A 23,677-nucleotide genomic window follows, 5' to 3' on the forward strand; every position below is an offset into this window, starting at 1 on the left:
AGAATAAATATACATTATGTATATGAGATAGTGTGTGAGCTGTTTCACAATATTCTTAAAAAGGCCAGGGATGCGACGTTGCATGTGTACTTCCATCACAACTGCGGCACGATGACTGAAACTCCGACTGCCATTCCCCCGACGGGAAGAGCGATTTTGTGGATGACGCCGAGGATGATTTCGACGGCGTTTGCGAAGTGCATGTCGGGAATCGCCGACTGCGAAGTGTGGTTCGAACCATTCGTGTTCTGCCACGTGGCTACTGCTGCAATGGCGGCCGCGGGGATCCGAGATGTGCCGATGAGCTACGAGGGCAACGAGAGGGAGTTCGGGTCGATCTCGTCGAAAGTGGCTGAGATGATTGCGTCGACAAACGTCGTTCCCGAGAGACTGGCGTAAGTTGGCGTAGTTCTATAAATTTAGTTTGAACGACTATCAGCCGTCTGACTAGGTATTCTTTGCCATGCGACGCATGTGCATTTTTAGCTGTATTTCATGCTTTCATTGCCCATTAATAGGTGGCGCGATTCTTCAGATCTATAGAAGAGCTCTAGATCTATTGATGGGCATCCAAAGAATTTGCTAAAATACGTGGCATGCTAGACTATACGTACTGACAAGAGTTAGCTTGAAAGCAGATGATTTTTTTTTTTTTTTTTAATGCAAGGGCACTATACCTGCAGGTCGTTGATCGTCACTTTGACAAATTAAATGAAGTGAAATATCTAACTCACATTACTGATGCTATATATTGTAATTTCATGTTAAAGATTGTTGCGTTCATTATACAAGTTGTGTCCTTGCTCGATCTAAAATGTCTTGACGACAACCGAAATACCGGTAACAGCAGAAACAACTTGATCTGCAGGGTCAATAGGGGGACTACATGGACGTACTTAATTGTCCTGTCTAAAATGCTAGAACATGCAGTGCTTCTTTGTGACCATCTCTGCACGAGGCCGCTGTCACTTCTATAACGTTTTGTTTGTTTGTTTGTTTGTTTGTTTGTTTGTTTGTTTGTTTGTTTGTTTGTTTATTTATTTATTTATTTTATATATAGGCTACTCGAGCAAAAACACGCCCGCCTACAATTTCAAGTTATTGACACAAGATGGCGCTATAGCATTTCCAAAGCCATACATGACACTTGTACATGTACTATCAGTGACGTTATTTAGAGCATACAGACTATCAATGACAAAGACAGTCAAATTCTTCGGTCAGATACTTCGTGAACATGTACGTATCTGAACATGAAATGATAGATAGAATGAGAAAGAAAACAAAAAACTAGGCCAACTTAACGTCGTGCAAAGGGACAAACTGTCCAGCAGCCTTGGCTCTTTATTCAGTTCTACCTTTTTAGTACATTTGTATGTTACACTGGTGCTGGCGAGCCACAAAAATTGAAGTTATCAGAGATCTTGTGGACTTTATAGAAAAGGCAGGTAAGGAACAACAATGAAGGATCAACGGAGGTGTCGCGTTAGAAAATTACGTCAAGGATGATAGAAGCCTCCCGTGATCCAGTATATTGAGTCTGTTGTTGTTGTTTGGGTTTTTTTCAGGTTTGCAACCATCCAGAAACGCCTTGAAGATTCGCCAAGCATGTACGTGTTCTCAAAAGACGAAAGTATCGCTATGTCGTCCGAGTCACGACGACAGTATCTTCCAAAGGGATATCGTCACGCCTTTATCATTCGCCATCCAAGACTGGTTTACGACTCGTTTCGGAAGGCCGCTTTCAGGGCGTCGAAGCTGAACGGCATACTGAAATACAACGAAACCGAAGATACTTTTGACTTGCGTAATTACGGCGACGGATTCGATGTGGCGGACACGTTCAAACACCACCACGACTTCTGGAAATACATTCGACAGAACGTCGATCCATCACCTCTTGTGATCAGCTCAGCAGATCTCCTGAACAACCCGGAGAAGATTCTGCCGAAGTTCTGCGAGGCCATGGGCTACCCCTACTCGGAGTCCCTTCTAAGCTGGGACGCTTCTCCAGACGTCATCAAGACGTGGAAGTGGCCTACTGCCCAAGAATTCTCGAACCCAGCATTTCTGGATTCGTCTATCAAGAGCACCCACTTCGTTCCCCCGAAGCCGGTACCGGCATGGGAGGATCTCACTGAAGACATTCGGGAGATGGCCAAGAATGCAATACCCTTTTACGAAGAGATGTATATACACCGACTGATTGTTTGAAAGCCATCACTTAATACTCCTAATACTCCAACATTAAGTTAATTACATATAAACTGGAAAAAATGGTTGCTTTCCACGCATACCAGTTAATTGTGTTGTCTATGAAAAAAAACTCCATACTTTCACCTGTCCTTGAGATTGTGTAGCGTGTCCACAGACCTCTTCCAAGTATTTCCTCTTCCTTTACTTTCTCCATTCTTCCCTGCTCCTCTTTCCTCGTTCTTCGTTGTCCAGTAACTGCGTATGTGCATTTTTCTTCATTTCTGTCATTTCTGTGTTGTTGTTGTTGTTGTTGTTGTTTTGCGTGACCGCGTGTATGTCTTCTCTTTTTGTCACATTTTCCTGGCATGCACGGCCAAATAGTGTCTGAGCTGTGCCATATTATTTCATATTATGTTTGCATTCTAAATCAGTACTGTTTATAGTATGTTTGTATTATCAGCATCTTTTATCAATGAGCAAATGTACAATGGTATATAGATGAATTTAATATGAATATATTTTATTGGTACATGTATAACAAATTGGTGCTGTCGTTGTTTTGTTTCCAGTTTTCCATGTCTTCTCTTTTGGTCACATTTTCCTGGTATACAGCGCCTGATATAGTGTCTGTTCCATTACTATGCTAATATGTATGCATTCTATTGCTGGTATGATTGTATTATCAGCATCATCAATGTTTAATGTACAATGGGATGTAAATGAATTATATATGTATGTATATATATATATATATATATATATATATATATATATATATATATATATATATATATTGGTATATTGGTGTTGATATTGTTTTCATTTCAGTGTTCCACGTCCTAAAGGCTTTTTTTTTTTTTTTTTTTTTTTACTTTTTCAGGGAACACTCTTTTCCATTGTTATGATTACTTCTTCATTTTTGTTACCATGATAAAGTGTGCATTGTTCCTTTTTTGGTTATAATATCATTCGTGCATATATTTTATATTGTGTTCAATGAAATGTCCTTTTCAGTTGGATGAATATCAAATTGACACATGTGCAACTTTGAATCATGTTTTTTTAATGGAAATAAATAAACTATTAAATTGAATTGAATTTTCCGCCGTAACAGCCATCAAATCTTGTACATACATAATATCATTTTTTTTTTTCAAATCATTAAAAGCATCGACCCCTTCAATGTCCCTAGAGTTAAGTGTCCAGGGCTTGATCACATTATCACTATTTTGTTGGAAGTTTATACGTTCGAGATCCTCTCGTTAGAATTTAGGGATTTGGGGATTAACACATATATAGAGTCACGATTGGTTCCAAGTGAATACTAACAATTAACTCAAATAAAAAGGGGGTCTGACAACTAGACTATGGGAACCCACAACTTCATGCATTGTGTCGCAGTAGGTGTGCTGACAGTGGTTGCAGTTTGTTATTTCGAAGGTTCGTTATTCCGAAAGTTCAGTAATCCGAAAACGAAATTGTGAGGTTCATAATTCCAATTAAAGAACTTTTGGAATAAGAAACCTAATTTCATTTTCGGATTAATCAACTTTCAGAATAACCAACTTTTTTATTTTCAAATACATGAACCTTCCGAATAACGAATATACCTTATTTCATTTTCCGATTAACGAACTTTGGGAATAACGAACCTTATGTCATTTTTGGATTACCGAACCTTCAGAAAGAACGACCCTTTATTCATTTTTGGATAAACGAATCTTCGAAATAACGAACCTCTTTTTTTTTTTTTTCATTTTCTGATCAACGAACCCAACCTTAGGAATAACGCCTCAGATGATTCGATTAACAAATATCAAGATAAACGGAATTTGTGTTTCGGAATAACGAACCTTCGGAATATAATGAATCTCACCCGTTGAGAGCAGTGCCGTAGATTTGCAACAGCTCCATCAACGCCGAAGTTGAAATCTTGCGGAAAGCAGAAAGTATACAAATAATTTGAGCAACGAACATCAATACGCCGTCACATGAGCACATAGGTTTTGAAATGAGGCTGTAACAGGAGTTCGTTTTGATTTCCGACGCTTTGAGTGGTAAAAAGAATTGCAACAGCAAGACTTTAACGTAGCAACCGAAGGAAAGATAAAAAAAACCCTCATTCCTTCATATCCCTGATTTAAATTTTTTTTAGTGCCACTTCCGGGGTGACAAAAAAAAGTGTGTGTGTGTGTGTGGGGTGGGGGGGGGGGCAAAGTGGTGACACCCTATGTATTCCTACGTTCCGTTGGCCCTGGAGTATTTTCTATACAGTATGTCCCCCCCCCCCCCCAAAAAAAAAAAAAAAAAATACAATCAGATTTTCGCATTGATAACACCCAATATGATTAAATTGTCTAACTAAGCTACTTCAGGGTCTTAAAAAATAACATTTTAGATCTAATTTGCAGAAAACCCCATTCGATCTTAAGCAGTCACAGAGAAATGTGGATTTTTGTAAAGCATGTCATGAGTCTGATTCTTCCAAGTTTAGCACTTCGATGATCTTGTGTGTGAATACAATAGACAGAACTTGCAGGGAAGAGATTCCTGACATCCTCTACAAAATTCCTCATTTCTCTTTGACCACTGAAGCAAATCGAATGTTTTTTTGTTTTGTTTTGTTTTGTTTTTTTTTTTTGTTAGATGTGGGCAACGAGTTATAGTTTCATACCTTGAATTTGTATTTAGATTGATTCTCTATTTTTAAAGATATCATTCGGAGGGTCCCGTTGTAATTTTTTGGGGGACATACGGTGTAGGCGAGGACATTCATTTCCAGGAATAGCAGTGAAACAAAAGCAAATCAAATAAATAATAATGCAAATAAACTCAGTTACATGTTAGTTGTTTGGACTTACAGATACCCCATGGGTCACATAATCAGGAAGGTGACACTACGTCCTCATACACTGTGATTGCATCATATCGGAAGGATGTAAAGATACGATTTGATCATGATTGTGCACTGCGGGTTCTCTTGTGCAAGACTCCCTATAGGTTTTCTTGTCTTGTTCATGAAATCTTCCCATTGTCTCATTTGCTGGAAACAAACAAACAAAGGTATATAGGTGTAATCTAAAGAGGGGCGGATCTAGCTTTTTATAAAGGAGGGGGTTGGGCGGTATGCGAGGGAGCGTAGCGACGGAGACCGAGCGAGGGGGGGGGAGGGAGAATTTTTGAAAATCTGTGTGTGAAAATGGCGTTTTCTTGCATCTAAAACACCACTATTTTTGGTATAGAGGTCATTGCCATAAATAGAAAAAAAATAAAATTACAAGTTAAAAAAAAAAATGAGATTAAAAAAAAATGGTCCCCGGATTTTTTATTTTTTATTTTTTTTTATTTATTTATTTTTTTTTTTTTGGGGGGGGGGGGGGGTTGCAACCCCCCAACCCCCCCCCCCCCCCCTCTAGATCCGCTTCTGTCTAAATCGAAGTATGTTGGTTTGTTGACAGATATTTCGGGCCAACTTCTTGTTCCTCTCAGTTTTGATAGACCTAAACGTACAAAAAGAAAAAAAAAACACCAACAACTAAAACAACAACAACCACCAAATCAACAACAACAGAATATGAACAGTATAGGTGCTCACGCAAATAATCTATAACATGCAGACCGTGTAAAAGCGCCGGATGTGTTGAAGTGTATCGTCGCTGAGGTCACTTACAGTACATAATGTTGGCCCTATATCAGTATAAATTGCGACTTTCTCGTATTTCGCAAAATTTGACATGTTATTTTAATCAGTCCCGTATATTATTTTGTATCACTGCCTGTCTTTACAACAAAAGAAATTAGGATATAAAATTTGTGTCAATTAGTTGTCATCTTGTATCACTATGTACAATAATTATAGCGGTCCTAAGAATATGATGGACTTGGCGCAGTTCTTGGTCAATATTTTTTTTTTTAATTACTATTCTATGTCTAACCAAATTCTGAAGAAATCATGGAACACTTTGAATAGGACTCATCCTCACTTCTCTTTGATATTTTCATGTCGATATGATCCAAGGGCGGATCCAGGAATTCCGTAAAAGGGGAGCGCCTTAACAAAATCCAGGGGGATGAAGCCATCTCCCGGCTCATTTTTCCTCTTATTTCTTTTGTTTTAACAAAAATGAAAGGGGCGCGCGCCCCCGCCTGGATCCGCCACTGTGAGTCTACAGTTGTGAGCACGTGAGAGCTTTCGAATTCCTTGTCTGCTTTGTTCGTAATTTACTCTTGACATACGCAATAAACACATCCATATCAATCACCATAAAAGTTTTCTAAGAAGTAAAAACATTGATATAAGAATTCATTGCAGATTTGCCAAAAGCTTACAAATATTGCGTGTTTTCCGTGAATATTTTTTGTTTTGAATAGTGAAGGTCGAGTTCAAAAGCAAAAAAAAAAAGTTGTATTCTATAAAATCAATTTCGTGATACTTCCAGACATTTCATGAAAATGCATATTCATATTTGAATATTAATTAGAATACGAATGTGTTAGGGAATTTCATTGGCTGTGGTAATCTTGACAGACACCAAGGATGGAATGAATAAAATAGGAAATTGAAAGAAGACGTTTATGCAAATTTTGGGGGCGTGCGTATGCATAAAATGGCCGCGCCCACTAAGTAACCTAGTTTATTTCGACAGTCAAGTTTACCTAGTGACTTAAAAGGTGTCTTTGGTTACATACAGACAAAAAGGCATTATAAGAGGTCAACATACATTTTGATCGCAGGGACCCTTCAACATGAACGTATGGGCTCCCCTAGGATTGGTCACATGCCATGTCAAAAAACACCACCACATCATTAAAAAAAAAAAAAAAAAAAAAAAAAAAAAAAAAAAAAACCAAACCACCACCAAGAATTTGTTGCCCCCTACATAGATGGCATACAAAGAATGTAGGAAGTTACTATCATGGCAACCAAATGACATGTAAAGTACTGAATTAAAAAAGCACATGAAATTTAATGACCATTTTTTGGTGAATCCTTGGCCATCTTCGCCAACCCCAGGAAAGTTTTACTGCAAATGTGACGTATTTTAGACACCACTCACGGTCAATAAATGAATAAAAGAATAAAGATAAAGAAACAAGAGAAAAATTGAAATACAGTTTATCAGGTGGAGGAACGATATTTCAGATAATGCCAAAACTCTTGATGCGATTGAGAGAGAAGTCAGAGCAGAAGTATCAGGTATGGACGAAACGCACAATTTTATGTTTTATTAAACTTCATTTTTACAGATAGCTTGGAATACACAAGTCTCCTCGTTACTGGGGCCCAGTACACTCACGAACTGCAAAATGACAACTACACTTCAGTCAACAAATATGTACAATTCATGATTATGCATACCACAACAAATAAATAGTATTGCAAAATATGTATTGCATATTTAGCATATGTACAATTACTTCTCCACTTCTCCATGACATTTTCATTGCATGGATGTTCATACAAAGAGGACATGTTATCAAATGTTATTCAAAAATTCAATGAATTCGAGTGGCAAGTAATTATGAGATTGAAATCGAGAAATTCAAGTGTACCCCTTCTTTATGTGAATATGACATATCTATGTTCACGGCAAGAGCATTAAATACTGTACACGTAACTTGAATGGAACATAACCATCAAGTTTGTCTATATTTTGAACACTTAACTATGTTCATATAACCAGACCCAATGCTATTTTTCCTCCTAAGAACAAAAATAAACATTGCATATGGTCTGTAAAACAGTTATGATGGGCATGTTGAATGCCTCTGTTCTACATTTCCTTCACATTTTTGCAGCTCCCACAGAGAGAGGTGTGTAAAACATCTGACAAATATCTGAGCCATGTTTTACAGATATTCCTTGTTCATGATGGCACAGACTGACTTGGAATGTTACTGAAGCCAAGACCAGGAATTACATTTACTTTCAATGGTCAAAAAGTTACAAACTCATGAATCACCCTTTCAGTAAAATGATCATTTTCTTCTAATGCATAGCTTTGTTCTTTATGAAGGTTTTAACAATACAATCATTTCTAACAGTTAAGTGTCTAACTTGTCATGAGCATGCACAGAGTTTCAGAACTAGAGTAGAAGAATATTTTAAAATAACAAGTGAATAAATAGATAACAAATTGGCACAAAGTGTCTTTCCAAATGCTGGCCTTACCTATCATTGACTTCATATAAGAAAGGCAATATCCAAAGAAAAATGCTACCCTGCACTCACACTCTAACAACCTTCAGAGAAGAGCAACAACTGTGTTTGTTTTTAGGGTCATATGTCAACACTTACCTGAGTAAATATCATTGGTATGAATATGATCCTCTAATTTTGAGTGAGAGTTGAACTTGACAATATTTGAAATGGCATTTCATACACTTTGCTCTAGAAATCACGAACAATCAGGAATAAAGCAAATATTCCTTCAAATGAAGAAAAGGATGCATATATAAAAGTGCTGATACATGCTAAGTGGATCAATGAAGCATGCTGGGGTTGCATTTCAAACTGTACATGTGTCCTAAACACTCCTCTACAATCTACAGATACTTTGAAATCATTTTTCTCCAGTGTTGTCAAGGCCTATTTTGGATGTCAGGATCTGACACAACTGACCATCACTTTTTATCGGTGCTATCACAATGGATATTAACTTCTTCAAGCAAAAAAAAAAAAAAAAAAAAAAAAAAAGGGGGGGGGGGAACTACTCACAAATGGCCTCTTTAAATCACTAGTATTTTGTGGTAGTAATTCTGGTGAAGATACATGCCTCTAATCACACTCGTGCAGAGATATGTCATTAAACGTTGCTCGAGAAGTTGTCCAGATATCACAGAATACAAGCAATGAAACATCACATCAGTCATATCAGTCAATATGGAAGCCTGAAGGGTCTGTGCTCTGGTCAATCGGTCAGAGCGTGACATACAGCCACGCAAAGAAGCATGGTGATATATGACCAGATTTATCATGAAGGCACTTCATGCATACAACAAGAAAGGAAAATGTGACGGATAATTAGTAAGTGGTCCATCTGATAAATAAAACAAAAACTGACAGAATTCTTTACATACATGTACCTTAAGGTAAACCTGTTTTCTATGTAACTAAAACTGATTACATGCTTCATTGGGTCCAGGAAGGGTACATACAGTGTACGTATGTATGTATGTATGACTGTGGAAAAAAAAAAATGTTTATGTACTGTTTAAAATCAGCCAAAGTGACTTGCTGCTTCTAGAACCCTCAGCTACATGTACATAGATTTCTGTCTTTCTGACAAGCACTGACTTTACACTTTGATCGAGATAAACTCAAATCCATGTACAGATCTTACACTGCTTTCTACACTGACAAAGATATCAAACATAGTGATCACATTCTGTAAGTATTGATGTCAGTAACGCTCTTTCAGAGGCCATCCTTGCTTTCACCAAACTTTTCCTGATGATGGCAATTGATATTGGAATCATGTCGTGTGTGTGTGAAATGTGATTTCAAAACTACCGATAGGTTTTACAGAGCGATATAATTGGACATCAAGTCTTTTTATCAGTCTTCACATACAAGGAGTCATGTGGAGCACTGTCACCAATTTGTCAAAATCCAAACTTTACATTCTGATATGACAATGATTCACAGTGTGAAAGTATAATATCGAGTAATCAAGTCTGGCTATTTTTAGTTTATATGTTTCTGAAAACCATTACAGCACCTGAACTTCATAAAACAAAATGTATCTCATAAATGAATTAATTAATCAATTGATAAAAGAAAGAAAAACAAAGAAATTACTATAAAATTATTCAACGAATAATGAACCAGCACGACAGTTTATTCAGGTCTCAGAGTCATTAGGAAGAGCACATATACCTAGCAAGGAACACGGGAAGGACAAAGGCAGGCAAGACAAATGATTGGTTTTACTGGAAGTATTGCCACAAGTATGATTACAGTCTTTTCATACATATGAATAAGAGTTGTGTGTAGCTAGCACAGGCTGGTCGTGTAAGATTGGATTCACACAGAATTATGGAAAGATCAGTTGCACAAAATGCTCTCAAGCATACATGAAATAATAATAATTTAAAAAAAAATAGATTGATGATGAAAACGATGCACCTCACAAAAGTCAGTCTTTATAATGCTGGAAGAAGTAAGGGTCTACAAGATCCTGCAGACTTTACACCATGGCAATGAAAGTTAAAGTCTAGTCAAAATTTGCATCAGGAACAGGAAAAAATAATGCCTCTGGCACCACTTCGTGGCGGAGGCATAAAAAAATGCCACAGATTGCTAGTCAGGTACAGCAGGAGGACAACCTTGGATAAACAAATTCTATACAAACATATTTTACAAGATTAACTACAAGAATGAGGCATCCATCGCATGAGTTTACATTGCTTAAGAATGGTAGGCACAAACGCACATACTGTATAGCCATTGCACAAACATACCAATATTGGGTCAACCTGTCATGACAAATAATACTGCTCATTTAGGAGTTGTCATTACTGCATATTCGCTTGGAGTTGTCATAGTGCATGGGAATCACACAGGTGCATTCCTTCAATCTACTCCAAAGAAATGCACATTGTCAGTTACCAGACAGCCACACATATTTTCATCCTATATAAATAATGCTTCTTGCACCGACTGACTGGTGCAGATGCATAAAGGGGAAAAAAAAACAAAAAAAAAAACGACACTGCCTTGGCAAAGTTGAAAACACACCATTACATCTGTCCTTACAAACTCAAAGCACCTTCATGATTATTTACACTTGTTTGACACTTTTTTGGCTCCATACACCTTACCCTGCAAGGTCAATTTGGTCACTCTACAAAACACTGACACTGACACTGACACTGAGCCAACACTAGATCACTTGGAGAAGAGAATATTTTCATGAGGGAATGACAAAAAATGAGATGTACAAGTTACCACTGTTCCCTTCTTTTCGCTTAAAAGACCAATATCTCTCCCCTCCCCCCCCCCACCCCCACCCCCGCCCCCAAGAGGAAAGATGAAAACGTGTACAGTTCAACATTTTTTATCTGGTCTATGTCGAGACTGGCACCGTCTGGATAAGCGATTTGGCCGCGGATGGGAGAAACAATGTTTATGTACATGTACATTTAGCTGCCAACCCAGTGGTAGCTACATGTAGGTACTGTAGGTAGCGTACACTGCAAGGGTGGTGTACTGCTAGCTAGCCTATTAGAATTATAATCCATTCTTTACAAAAATTGAACATTTTACTGTATAAGCTGTTATTTTTGTGAGGGTGTGATTTTCACAAATTTCGCAAATCACAATCGCAACACAGATTTAACAACACGCAAAAATGTCGCTACGCGCTAGGGTAATTGTGCATTAACAATAAGCCTTTATGTCAATTCACGAAAACAACATCTCGCAAGAATGTCTGTCACCTCCTCATTTGCAAAAATATCTGCACACAAAAATAACAGCTTATAAAGAGATGAATTCATGACATGTTTCTGTTGGGAACATCATAGGTGAGTTTTGTAAGGGTTTTAATTGAGTTTGAGAAGTCTGGACAAAAGACGGCCGGTTAATCGCGGTCTGACTGTACTTGCACTAAAGACAACAAACTCAGTGCCCCAACTTGTGTAGGGTAAGCACAATTTAGAGGACAAATATCATAAACATTTCCCATCAGAATAGGAACTCATCAGTCCATTTGCTCACAATCATAACAAATTCATTTGCTTTTCAATTTCATTTGAATGGCAATCTGATCTTGCTTAATAGTCAGAAGAGATCAGAAACGAAATACGGAGAAAGTAAGTAATAAAGTACAGTCCACATATTTGTCATCCACGCATGGACACATAGATGTGGAGCTTGATGAAATACATCGTAGAGGGCCAATATGTCCTCTTACTGTAATTGCATACAATTCAATTCAACAACAGTATTTACATACACACAGACAAACACAGACAACACAGACACAACTATCACTCATTCAGTGACAAAAACAACATTTACATATATCTACACATCTTTAGTCCTTCTCTTTCTATTCTCTTTCCATATTCTTTCTGTCCACTATGTCCACTCCGGCAATAAATAGAGCAAAAAATAAACTTTTTTTGAATAAAAAGATTTAGCCTTTCTGTCATATGTTATACTAAAAAAATATGTCCAATCGCAATGCAAATCTTTCTCACACTCTCTCTCTCTCTCTGTGAATTGCATTCACAAATTTCATTGATAACATTTGATGCAAGCACAAGCGAGCCATCAAAGTTCAGCGAATCATAATATTGCTGTTTTAAGACTGAGGCAGGAGAGTTATACCACAAAATTTTCAGAAAAATTACAACAGATAAAAGATAAATCATTTCACATCTCAGTAAATATCAGTGTGTGAAGTTAAAAATACTAATATTCATTTAAAAAAACATGAATTATTTCTCATGTCCATGTCTATTTATGACTGCCAAAACTGATTTCTATTCAAAAAAGAAAAATAATAATAATTCCTCCTTGTAATAATGCAAGAAAAGATATGCTGATGCTGAAAAGTCTACTAAAAATCATTATATGCTTCGTTTCTCTCATGAAATTTACTTTGGTAGAAATTCAAATGAATAAATAATTCATCTGCCTTTCAAAGCTCCAGCTGGCTAATGAGGCAATTCTTCACTCTGTTTGACTTCTTTATAACTTTCTGATTCTACAGTAAAAAACAGAATTGCAATTACTTCTGATTAGATATAAGCCCATTGATTTACTACCAGCAATTCAATAACGAGTATGCAGCCTTCCATTTTCTGAAGGAATATGGGGACATTCTGTATTTATTGCACTACAAAATACAACTGTAAGGTATTTAACATCTTTCAAATGCATAATAAAATTCTACAAGAGCTATCTTTTTTTTTTTACACCCAATCTGAATCAGCTGTCCTTGAATAGGATCGTGGGTGCTAGCTTGGCACGACACTTGTGAACTTGATCAATGCCGACACCCCTATTATCCCTCCTTTGGCTTTAGGCTTTAGGCTGTGGAATTAACATTTTGATTTCGCTTAAACCCCAGGTAGAGATTTGCCCCCTTCAACATTTTTGAAGCCTACAAACCAACCACCTCATTACCCTGCTTTGAAATGAGACAAGGTGTGGATACTTTTGCAGTCAATCATCATTGACTGGTAGGCAATACTCTCAGACTGTTTGCTGAACCACCGAATAGCTTTCCAAAATGCCATTACTGACCACGCTCTCCGCGGCGTTCGACCTCTTGACCTCATCCCCACTGGAATGCACCATGTCCAGGTCATCGCCTTCCGAGCCGTCGCGTGACCCATCACTGCCGAGACTGTCCTGTCGCGAGCCTCGCTTACTGATTGCCAGGTCCGCGGGCGATCCCCCGGGTCTGCACTGGATGCTGGACGCGGCGTGGGAGGGGGTTTCCCCCGCCGACCGCTGAATGGATTCGGCAGGGGGTTGCCGGGGTGAGGAGGAGGGTGTCTGCTTGACCGGTGAACCGAGACAAGAGTTGAGGCAAGGTGACAGCAGCTGAGGATGGACCATGATTTCACCATGCATGCCCTTGAAAATCGTGCCACAGCAGACTTTCTCCCTGTGAGGTTTTGAGATGAGAAGAAAGTGAAAAAAAAAAATGTTTGTCAACAACATACAGTTGAACCTCTCGTATCCGGACATGTCGGGACCGGGGCTCATCCGGATAAGGGATGTGGCCGGATACGGGAGACTCAATGCTTTATACATGTACATATACATACACATGTAATGATGTAGCCCATTGTAGTACCACATGTAGTAATGTGTATACTGCAACCTTTTCATTGTTACACTCAGTAACAGACCCCAAAATAGAGGTGTATGTTAATGTTGGAAGTAATGTGTAATTCATGTGTGTTTGTGTAGTTCTCAAGGAGTTGGGAATCCCCCTTTCCTCCCGTAATTATTAAAAAAAAAAAAAAAAAAAAAAATCACGGCGAGATTGCGTCCGTATAATAGAGAGATCCGGATAAAGGGAGGCTGGATAAGAGAGGTTCAACTGTATAGCAAAGCCAGTCAATGTTACATCTATACACATACTTACAAAAGCTGCTGCATATCAATAACCATTTTCATCATTCCGTACTTGGCAAAATGAAGCATTGTTATAAGAGTCATTAATGTGTACACGTATAAAACAGCATATATGTTCTGCAGATATTATAGTGTGTAAAAATTGCATGTATGCTCGCAGCTCTCTGTTATTGGTGCAATATTCCTTCATTAGTGACAAAAACCCTTTGCTACAGAAATATCCAAAGACCAATTAGCATGGGGATAACACGAAATGGGAGGGTTGGCCCTACCGAGATATATTTGGGAATCAATCGCCACAAAGAATCGTTGTGTACAGTTTTAACAGTGATTTTTAAGAAGTGCACACACAGGTGAAGAATCTACACTGGAGTCGAATATTAATAACGATTGTACACTAACACTTCAATGCACATATTCGCTGACTGGCAATTCTATTCTAATAGGTCTGTAACGACTGTACTTGTGGTTTTCTAATGTACTCCTGTGTGTGTTCTGTCCACGCCTTGCATGTCTACAATACAAAAAGTCTACTTCACATCGCCAATTGTTCTCTATCTAAGTAATACACAAGGTGGAAGAGGGATTTGTTGAATCTAATTTTAATCTCAGCATGTACATTTGTTGGTTCATAAAAGGACCTGTACACATATGTGAGAATCAGGATATGGGCGGATATGGCACTCAACTCTAGTTCAGCAGTCACAACACACAGTGAAACAGAACAATATGGGCAAACATTTTAGGTGGCTGCTGCCAGGTACAGGTGGTAGCTAGGACGGGCTCAAGTACAAGTTCTTACATTTTCCAATACGTGGTATCAATGATTGATGCCAGTAGAGGGGGCAGGTCGTCCAGATAGTCCGAGGATATCGACGACCCCGACCTGGACCCAGTGCGCGAAGAAACTGATGTTTCCGATGCATCACTCGGAGTCGGGCTGGGTGGAGAAGCGTCCTCCGCTGCGTCATGATCAGTGAATGGTAAACAATTTGAGTCAAAGTTAAATTAACTGCAGGAGACTGATGACAGTGGGAAAGGGAATTCTTCTGATATCACAGCACATGTGATTGAGTAAAAGAATCAACATAAGAAGGCTCTTAAATGCAAGTAATACCTACATCAGTGTAGATGGGCAGCTTGGTATGATGAAAGAAAGCAAACAATTTCATACTCAACAAAGAGTCAGTTTTTCAAGGGCACAACAGACTGCCAGAGAAAGTTTTAAAACTTGGAATTTAGTTAACTACAAAAACTTTGCGAGGGCTGATCTCCGATCAAATTGCACAAAGTGCTGTATATGCTGTATATTTCACAAGGCTTTTTTTTTCATGAATTTCCCCGAGTCCAGTGCTATTCACGAAATTAACAACACAAAAAAATATTAACTCTGATCTCTGACATGAATGTGACGTATAGGCAAACACTTTTCTGTTCATCACTGTGCATCCCAATCGCAAATTTAACCACTCACAAAATTGTCGGGAAGTCCTGATTCACGAAAATGTAGAATCACTAAATATATGGCATATACAGTATACAGACAGCTTATCGCATCAAAATCACACAGACACAAACCCGCAAATGCACAAACATTGATATGCTCTCACGTTCAGGATTCCTGGATCTCAGCCCATCCAGCAGGTTCATCCTCTTCTTCTCGGAGTGCCTGCGCTTGTGGCGGCGACTGCTCCAGCCGTGATCCGGCAAGGGGGCCGGGTTGTTGTTGTTGCAGTTGTTGGAGAAGGAGGTGGTCGGGCCGCCCTTTTGCGTCTTCAACTTCTGCCTCAGCTGAGACTTGCCTCCGGGCCCCGCCCTCGCATCGACAACCTGAATGGACATTAGACATTATATAGGCAGTGGTTAACAAAATGTTTTGGAAAATACAACCCATATTTTGGAGCAGATGGAAAAAAATACAATATTTTCAATTCCTAGAAACAATGTGCATTCACAAGCAAGTTTAATGTCATCTACACCAACTGCTCCTCCTATATTGAAAAAAAAAAGAGCTCTTGTTTATTTGACTCTGTACTACCGCTGTATTTCTGTGGCAGGTGTGAAGTACAACATACAAAACTATCCAAATGAGAGAAACTTTAGCAAGCATCAATACATATCTTAGTTGTGTTAGAAGTAAAAGATGATAATGTCTGCATCAAATTTACTCGAGGAACTAATGGGCTCAATATCTTATTAGAATTTATGTGAGAAAAGTGAATTGCAGTCTATTTCCTGTAACTGAGGGAAACATGCTGTACACTGTAAATGCGGAAATTTTCGGAGTACATAATTTGTACAAATATCGCGCTACTCTTGGCTGGCGCAAATTCTACAACTGGCAAAAATATCTTCACATATTTGTCTGCACTTTTTGAACGGGTTGACAATTGCGCAGTGAGAATTCAAAAACCTGTGAATATGTTTTAGAGCCGCTCAGTGCAAAAAATTAATCGCGCAAAAAATATGTTAACGTTTACACTACGAGAAAAGGACCGACGCAAATTCAACGTGCACTAACATGATTCCAGTTCCTCTCGGTCCCCTTTGGCAGCTTCTTCCACCTCTTGATGAGCAGGACGCAGGCATTGCAGATCTCCCCTGTTCTTTTCTGTCCCTCGGTCAGATTGAAGCAATTTTTGAATTCCGTCTCATACTTCTTGCTGTCTGTGAGTTGGGTCGAAGTATCAGTGACAAAAAGAATACATGATTTAGTGTGATTCATAGCAAGGATAAACAGTATCAAATGCAAAGTTATGCAAAGTTACAAGAAAATAGACCATGTATGCACATTGCAATACAACAATAAGGGATACTGATGAATGACAGAAATAGTACCTGAGACTCCAAAGTTTAGAATTACTAGTTTGATAACTTGTAACGTTCAAACAATTAGTGCAAACATTTACATGTAATTCTTGAAAGCATTTACATTGTACATGGCTAGGGTTGATTTTGTTTTGTTTTGTTGTTTTGTTGGTTTTTTTTTGTTCACAAAAGTACAGCAAGAGGAACATGTGTACTGTCTGCATTTTCCTCTTTTCTTTCTGCCATTTATGCCCGCACTGTGTTTGTTGACAGTTGTACCTGTTCACATACAGTATATTTCTACTGAGATTTATATTGATATGCTGTAACAGCATAATCATACTTGCTGTACAGGTCTGTCTTACAGATACATTGGATTCAAAGTTATGTAATGTACAGTTGTACTGAACATTTGGATTGTAATAGCATTGTCACTAAAATATCTCCTATTGAGACATTATAGAATCGTCAGTGGATAATATCAGCATGTGCCATTCAGCTTCCCTGTTGTGCATTATGAATGTATTGATTATTCTATTATTGAGTGCAAGAACTTTTGAAATGATTACTTCAAAATGTCCTTAAAGTTTCAGACTGAAGTTCACAAACTGTAAGACAAAATTAGCGCTCAACAGTTTTGTGGTTATAGTCAGACCTTTCACACATACAAACCACAGTGTACATTCAGCTTAAAATAGACAAACCATTTTCTGTACTTATCAGACTTTTCATAAGGAATCACACACATCACTGTCAGCATTTGTCCACCATTTACAAGCTCTTCAAAAGGAAGTGTAATGAGCCCTCACAAAATGCACTGTGCCTATATGTAAAGCATCACTGAGGCATTAAATGGAAGCACTACGTTTGAATAGCAGTTCAACTGACTTGCAGGTACATGTACAGTTGTACATGTACATTGTACACAGACACTATTGTCAAGTTCAGGAGAACTTTGTCTACAGAAAGAAAGAGCACAACCTGCACTCTAACAACATAAATTTTAATCCCCCCCCAAAAAAAAAAAAAGGCAAAAAAATACTAACACTTTGAAAACACCATATTCAAGGCAAACTGCAATATGCACATACATGTGTACTGTAGTGCTACATTACCAGCATAAAACTGTCCTCACAATGTGCTCTGTGCTCACAGATATGATATCATGATACTATCAATTTGTGGTGGGTGGGTGGGAATAAGGAAGACAATGTGACAGAAATGAACATCAAGTACAATTTGTACATGTAGCTCTTCTTTGTGAGGGTAAAATTTAGAAGGTCTCAGTACTTTGTCACTGCTTTTTATAGATAAATGTGCGTGTAGCGGAACAGTTTATGAGCTACATTCTGTACAAGGTCGGGGGTTTTTTTGTCATCCACAGAATTGCAATAAGATTCTCAATTGCTTTTTCTTGAACCTCAGAACCAAGCAGCTGTGAGGGATCAATATTCAAGGTGCAAAATAATGCAATATAAACAATACATGTAAGTATGCCGAGAGCAACTTACATTTCTCGCATCCCTCTTGATTGTCTCTGAATGCTGTACTGTACACTTTAGTTTAAAGTACAATGTATTGTACCTTCAAACACTGTACAATAATACATGTTTACTTACCCATCTAAAACAAGGGGGGGGGGATATAGGAGACGGAATACTAAAAAAGTCGAAATTTTTGCGAGAATGATTTTTCATGCTTGATCTGGTAAGACAAAGTCTGTGTGTTTTTAATATTGCAGAATCAAAATTTAACCATATATGTAGTATTTTTAAAAACATACGACAAGCAAAATTTTGTATGTTTTCATTTTTCTGCTAGTTTCATGTTGCCGATGTGCACAAATATTTCCAGACAAAAAAACAAACAAAAAAAATCCACTTTTACAGTAGATTAAGGCGCCACTTTTTGGAGAGTGGTGCAATCTGCACACTTCAGCAAGTTCTCTCAAGTTTCCATGAAATAAAATGAAATTGTATGATAAAGAGCTACAGGATGAGTATTTGAAAATCACCCTTCAACTATTCATAGAATGCCTCCTGCTTATGCTTGGAAAAAAGACAACATTCTTTGATTTGCATGTCATTCTTATTAACTCTTTGAGTATCCATGGATGTAATCAGCCAAAGCTTGCCCAGCTACATTTTTATGGATGAGTGGATTCCCTGCCAAAAACCAAACTTTTCATGCCCCTTTATTTTTATTAAAACAGAAGAAATAAAAAGAAATATGGAGGGGGTGCATGCACCCCTCTTTAATTTTGTAAAGCCCCCCCCCCCCCCCTTTACAGAATTTCTGCATCCACCCCTGATGAAGCACACCAGCAAATGCACTGATCAGTGCCCAGAAGCAAAATCAAGATGACTCCCAAAGGGCATTTTTCAGTTACATGAGAGAGTCACTGAATTTCTAACTAACCACTGATTGACTGTGTGACCTGTGCACGTTCACATGAGTCAACACCAAAAGCTTTATTGATCCTGTACCTGTATTTCTACTTGATACTCCTGTAATGTTTCACATGTGAGGGCAACTACTCCAAACAAAACAAAACATAAATCTACAGGTACTGACCAATGCAAAACCACCCCTCCCCCCTCAAAAAGAAAACAACAACAAAACAAAACAAAAAAAACAAAGACCAACCGAAACAAAACATTGTACATGTGTACACACACACCTGTAAATCTTGAACTTGATGACTTGGCCTTGCAAATGCAGCAACCAGCCACACTACGATAGATCTTTGGGCGGTGGAATGTGAACATGGTCCAAATTGGAAGTGGTCTTGGACCTACAGAAAGGAAAGCTGTAGAACAATTGAACATAATTAAATAGTTATCATAAACACTAATATGCATACATATAACCATGTCAATATACAGAGACAGAAATTTTGCTGAATAACACTATTAACAATAATATAAGAAAGTGGCTCTATAAACAGAAGTTCAGTGCCTTATTTCATAAAAAATTCACAAACACAGCCTCACATCTCCTTTTGACAAAAAGTCTGAAGGACATTGTGCCAGATGAATTCATACACATGCATATCTGGGAACCTACATGTATTCCAAATTGATAAATGTATAGTCTTTTATGTACACATTGTACACATGTACATGTTCCTTGCCTTACAAATTAACCTAAGCATAATGTCTTGATATTGTAAACAAAGAGAAAAAGATTGGCTGAAACTAGAGTGTAAATAAACAAAGGAAATTTGCCAGATGTCCATTTTGTCATATGGAAGTTGTTTCTGATATACAGATGTGTTGACGAACAGATCATAATATAGCATTATAGGCTTAGGCCTATACCATAAGACCTACATACCCACATCTGTACATGTATCAATACAAAAATAAACAAACATGTTACATGACTGTGCTAAATTGTCATTTTTATGACTTACATTTAATTACACTGGACAGCATTGCAATGTATTCAAGTCAGCTCTGTACTTTACTCACTTGGCAAGGAGAGTGAAAGTATGAAATGAAAACTGACAACATGGTGCCCAGTGACACCAGTTTCAATTTATGATTCTACATTACACCATAAACAACACACAGCAGGACTTTCATTTTACATAATATAGATCTAGATTGCATGGTTTTGAGATTGAGAGTTAGAGTTCTATGGCTACTGTAATAAACATCAAATAATGATAATGTCTACTTACAGAGACAAGGTCAATGTGAAAGATACTTCACAGAGATGCTAATCCATCTAGACAGAGTCTATTTCTGCAGCAGGACAAACTAAACAAGACTCTCTAGAAATCTACTTGGAACACCTCGATATAGAGATAACCCGATGTAGACAACCAACCCGATTCAGTCCTCCACCAACACTGTTCTGCACTGTCACTGGTACTGGTGGTAGTGCACTACCACTATTGGTACTCCTCCAAACTGCTGGGAGTGGGACAAAGATGCCCAAACAAAACAGATCTGACAGCCTCCTCTGCATACATTATAGATGCAATGGACCAGGCTAACTCCCATAAATCCTCAGTACGATTTTTGTTGGGACAAAGGGGCTGAGAGAAGAAAGCCTTACAAGGACCCAGCCACATCGCCCTAATCTGGCTTTGTTGGACCCTCCGCTCGCGAGCGGCACGAGCCAGGCACGCGAACAAAGACCCCCAGCAGGGCCCGATTTCTGGATGCCGATTCTTTGTTGGTACCCCTACTACACTAAACTTCCAAGCAAGTCAGGAAATCTCTCGTTTCCGGGTGAAGAGAAAGACAGACAGGAAGATGAAACAAAGATTTTTTATGAGAGGCTGAGAAAGACATGGCACGAAAATGGCGGTGCGAGTAACACGTACCAGGATATATCGCAGATGGGCCATGTCAGGCACGGCAGTGTTCCGAAACCCTGGAAAAACCTCATGAATGAAGTACAAGTTGTAAGTGTGAGGTTGAGTACATACGCACGACGCATTACACACACATACACATACACACACAGGCACGACACAGCAGCATGCGTAACCTGCCGACATGAATGCCCAGAGCTCTCGCTTCTTCACGGTGCTCGTTGTGCATGCTCGCTGTAAAATGCCGGTAAAATTGCCATCCACCACGTGCATGAGTATGGGCACACGTTCATTCTCTTTCAACTATTACACTAAACATGATCGCGTGTTTTTTGAAGAAAAATAATGAAGCAGAAAGTGTCTTACCGTGATTACTTCTTAACTGCTAGAGAATAAACTGCTCTACACGAAACAAGTGCCTTATTTCTTCACTATAACTGGAAAACTTGACAATTTCCCTTCTAAAAACGAACTCATCCTTCGTTCAACGAGCACAGGAGCGTTGCTTCTTTTTGATCGATCTGAAACTGGGGGTCGGAGATTTATGGGTAGATCGATCGAGAAGTGCGACGTTTACTAGTACTAGGCCCTACAGTATTTTGCTCGGTGGTGGTGGGGTGGCTGCTCAAAATCGACGCTTTCGCGAAGCGTGACCATCGCGATACATCGATAACCAAAATAACGCTAAAACAGTGTACGTTTTTTTTTTGTTCCACAATAAATACTAATACATTTTGTACACGGGGAACTTTTGACCCAATCTGATATACAGCGCCATCAACTCTAATTTCTGACCTCGGCCAATTGTCAGCAAAACCGGTGACCCAGGAGATTTTTTTAGTGTTCGGTTATCTCTCACTTGAGCAAGAAATTTCAGTTTTTGCTTATTTTTGTTTCTTTGCTTCCGTAATGTGTGGGCTTCTTTTTCCTCGTTAGGCCCCTAATGTTGATTTGACACGAGATGAGTTTTGATTTCCACTTCGTTCATTTTTTCGAAAGGAATACGCTTTCAATGAAATTTGGTCAAGGATACAAATCATCAACAGTAAATATCTTGTACTATAACAGCAAGGTCTAAATATAAGTCAAAGCAAAACATGATGCAGCACGACCCAAAAGCACGGTTTGAATAATGAAGATCTCCATAAGAACGTTGAATCAAAATGAAAAAGTAGAATCATGAATTACAACAATAATCACTGAAACAGATTCACAGACAAAAAATAAAAAATAGAATAAAGTGAAGAGACAGAAGTTGAAAGGGAACATGAAAGGGGATGAAAGGATATTACTGTGAAATAAGTTCGGATTTAGGCATATTCTCAGATAATTATGAATTGATTTAAATTCCTCTCAACATAAAAGAGAATGAAAAGGGGACTTACAGTGGTTCAGTGAACTAGCCTGCAGGCCCTATAGGTGCACGTCACGAGACCGACACTCACGAGTCATATATACAGCCCACGAGTTATAGGGCCTAGCTCACAAGTCATACACGGGCCCACGATTTCGACACTATAAGTAAATAAAGCCCACGAGTGTGGTGCGGAGTGCACTGAATTGGAATAGAAAATGTTGTGCCTTATCAATTTTATGACAATCCGAATCAGGGAGAATAACTAGGCTATACAGAGGACAGTGATAAGGGCGAAGCAAAAGATGTGGAAAGGTCCAAAAGCACGCGAGATATATCACTTGGTAAGGACTCATCGAGGTACATACCTGAGGACTGTGCGATGGACTTTAAATTAAAGTTCATCGCAGAGACGATAAACGATCGGGGGTGTTTCACAAAGCTGTTCTTAAAGTTAAGAAGGACTTAAGTGCGACTGGTGATCAGTTCTTGTGTGCTATACTTATCAGAATCTCAATAACTCAGCACAAGAACTGATCACCAGTCGCAATTAAGTCCTTCTTAACTTTAAGAACAGCTTTGTGAAACACCTCCCCGGGGGTTATAAAAGTACTGTATAAAATAACTCATTCTTCTATATGGGAATTTCTGGGGGGTTTTATCGTGATTTTGAAAGTAAAAGCATTGAAACTTCAAACTTCTTTTATACTATATTATCAAGAGAATTCAAATATAAGGCCATAGAAAAAAGAGAGCATAGATTTGTAAAAAAAGAAAAAATAAGAAAAGAAAAAAAAAAGTAGTCTGAGTTAATGGCAAGTGGAATCCATTGGATTGCCGGGTAGGATAATATAACGTGAGTGAACCATTTTATAATTTTAACGAACATGGA

General features: G+C 38.4%; 2 protein-coding genes across 2 annotated transcripts; one reads left to right on the top strand and one right to left on the bottom strand.

Moving 5' to 3' along the window:
- Nucleotides 1-162: 162 nt before the first annotated feature.
- LOC140229122 (uncharacterized) lies at nucleotides 163-2,214 on the top strand. Its single transcript, XM_072309388.1, has 2 exons — nucleotides 163-395; nucleotides 1,569-2,214. Exons 1-2 carry the CDS (start codon nucleotides 163-165, stop codon nucleotides 2,212-2,214), a joined length of 879 nt encoding a protein of 292 aa, XP_072165489.1.
- A 9,703-nt stretch (nucleotides 2,215-11,917) lies between these two features.
- Nucleotides 11,918-19,872, bottom strand: LOC140229123 (SIN3-HDAC complex-associated factor-like). The gene is made up of 5 exons (XM_072309389.1): nucleotides 19,785-19,872; nucleotides 16,818-16,963; nucleotides 15,907-16,126; nucleotides 15,099-15,258; nucleotides 11,918-13,820 (listed from the first exon to the last, which is right to left on the bottom strand). The coding sequence occupies exons 1-5, from the start codon at nucleotides 19,870-19,872 to the stop codon at nucleotides 13,403-13,405; spliced, it is 1,032 nt and encodes a 343-aa protein (XP_072165490.1). The 3' UTR covers nucleotides 11,918-13,402.
- Between the last annotated feature and the right edge of the window lie 3,805 nt (nucleotides 19,873-23,677).

The sequence above is a fragment of the Diadema setosum genome, chromosome 5 (assembly GCF_964275005.1).
Source record: "Diadema setosum chromosome 5, eeDiaSeto1, whole genome shotgun sequence".
NCBI lineage: Eukaryota > Metazoa > Echinodermata > Echinoidea > Diadematoida > Diadematidae > Diadema > Diadema setosum.

Coding starts and splice junctions, on each gene's coding strand:
- LOC140229122 (XM_072309388.1), top strand. CDS start 163: ATGACGCCGAGGATGATTTCGACGGCGTTTGCGAAGTGCATGTCGGGA. Junction 396..1,568: donor GTCGTTCCCGAGAGACTGGC/GTAAGTTGGCGT, acceptor GGTTTTTTTCAG/GTTTGCAACCATCCAGAAAC.
- LOC140229123 (XM_072309389.1), bottom strand. CDS start 19,872: ATGTTCACATTCCACCGCCCAAAGATCTATCGTAGTGTGGCTGGTTGC. Junction 16,964..19,784: donor ATCAAGTTCAAGATTTACAG/GTGTGTGTGTAC, acceptor CCCAACTCACAG/ACAGCAAGAAGTATGAGACG. Junction 16,127..16,817: donor CCGAGAGGAACTGGAATCAT/GTTAGTGCACGT, acceptor ATGTCCATTCAG/GTTGTCGATGCGAGGGCGGG.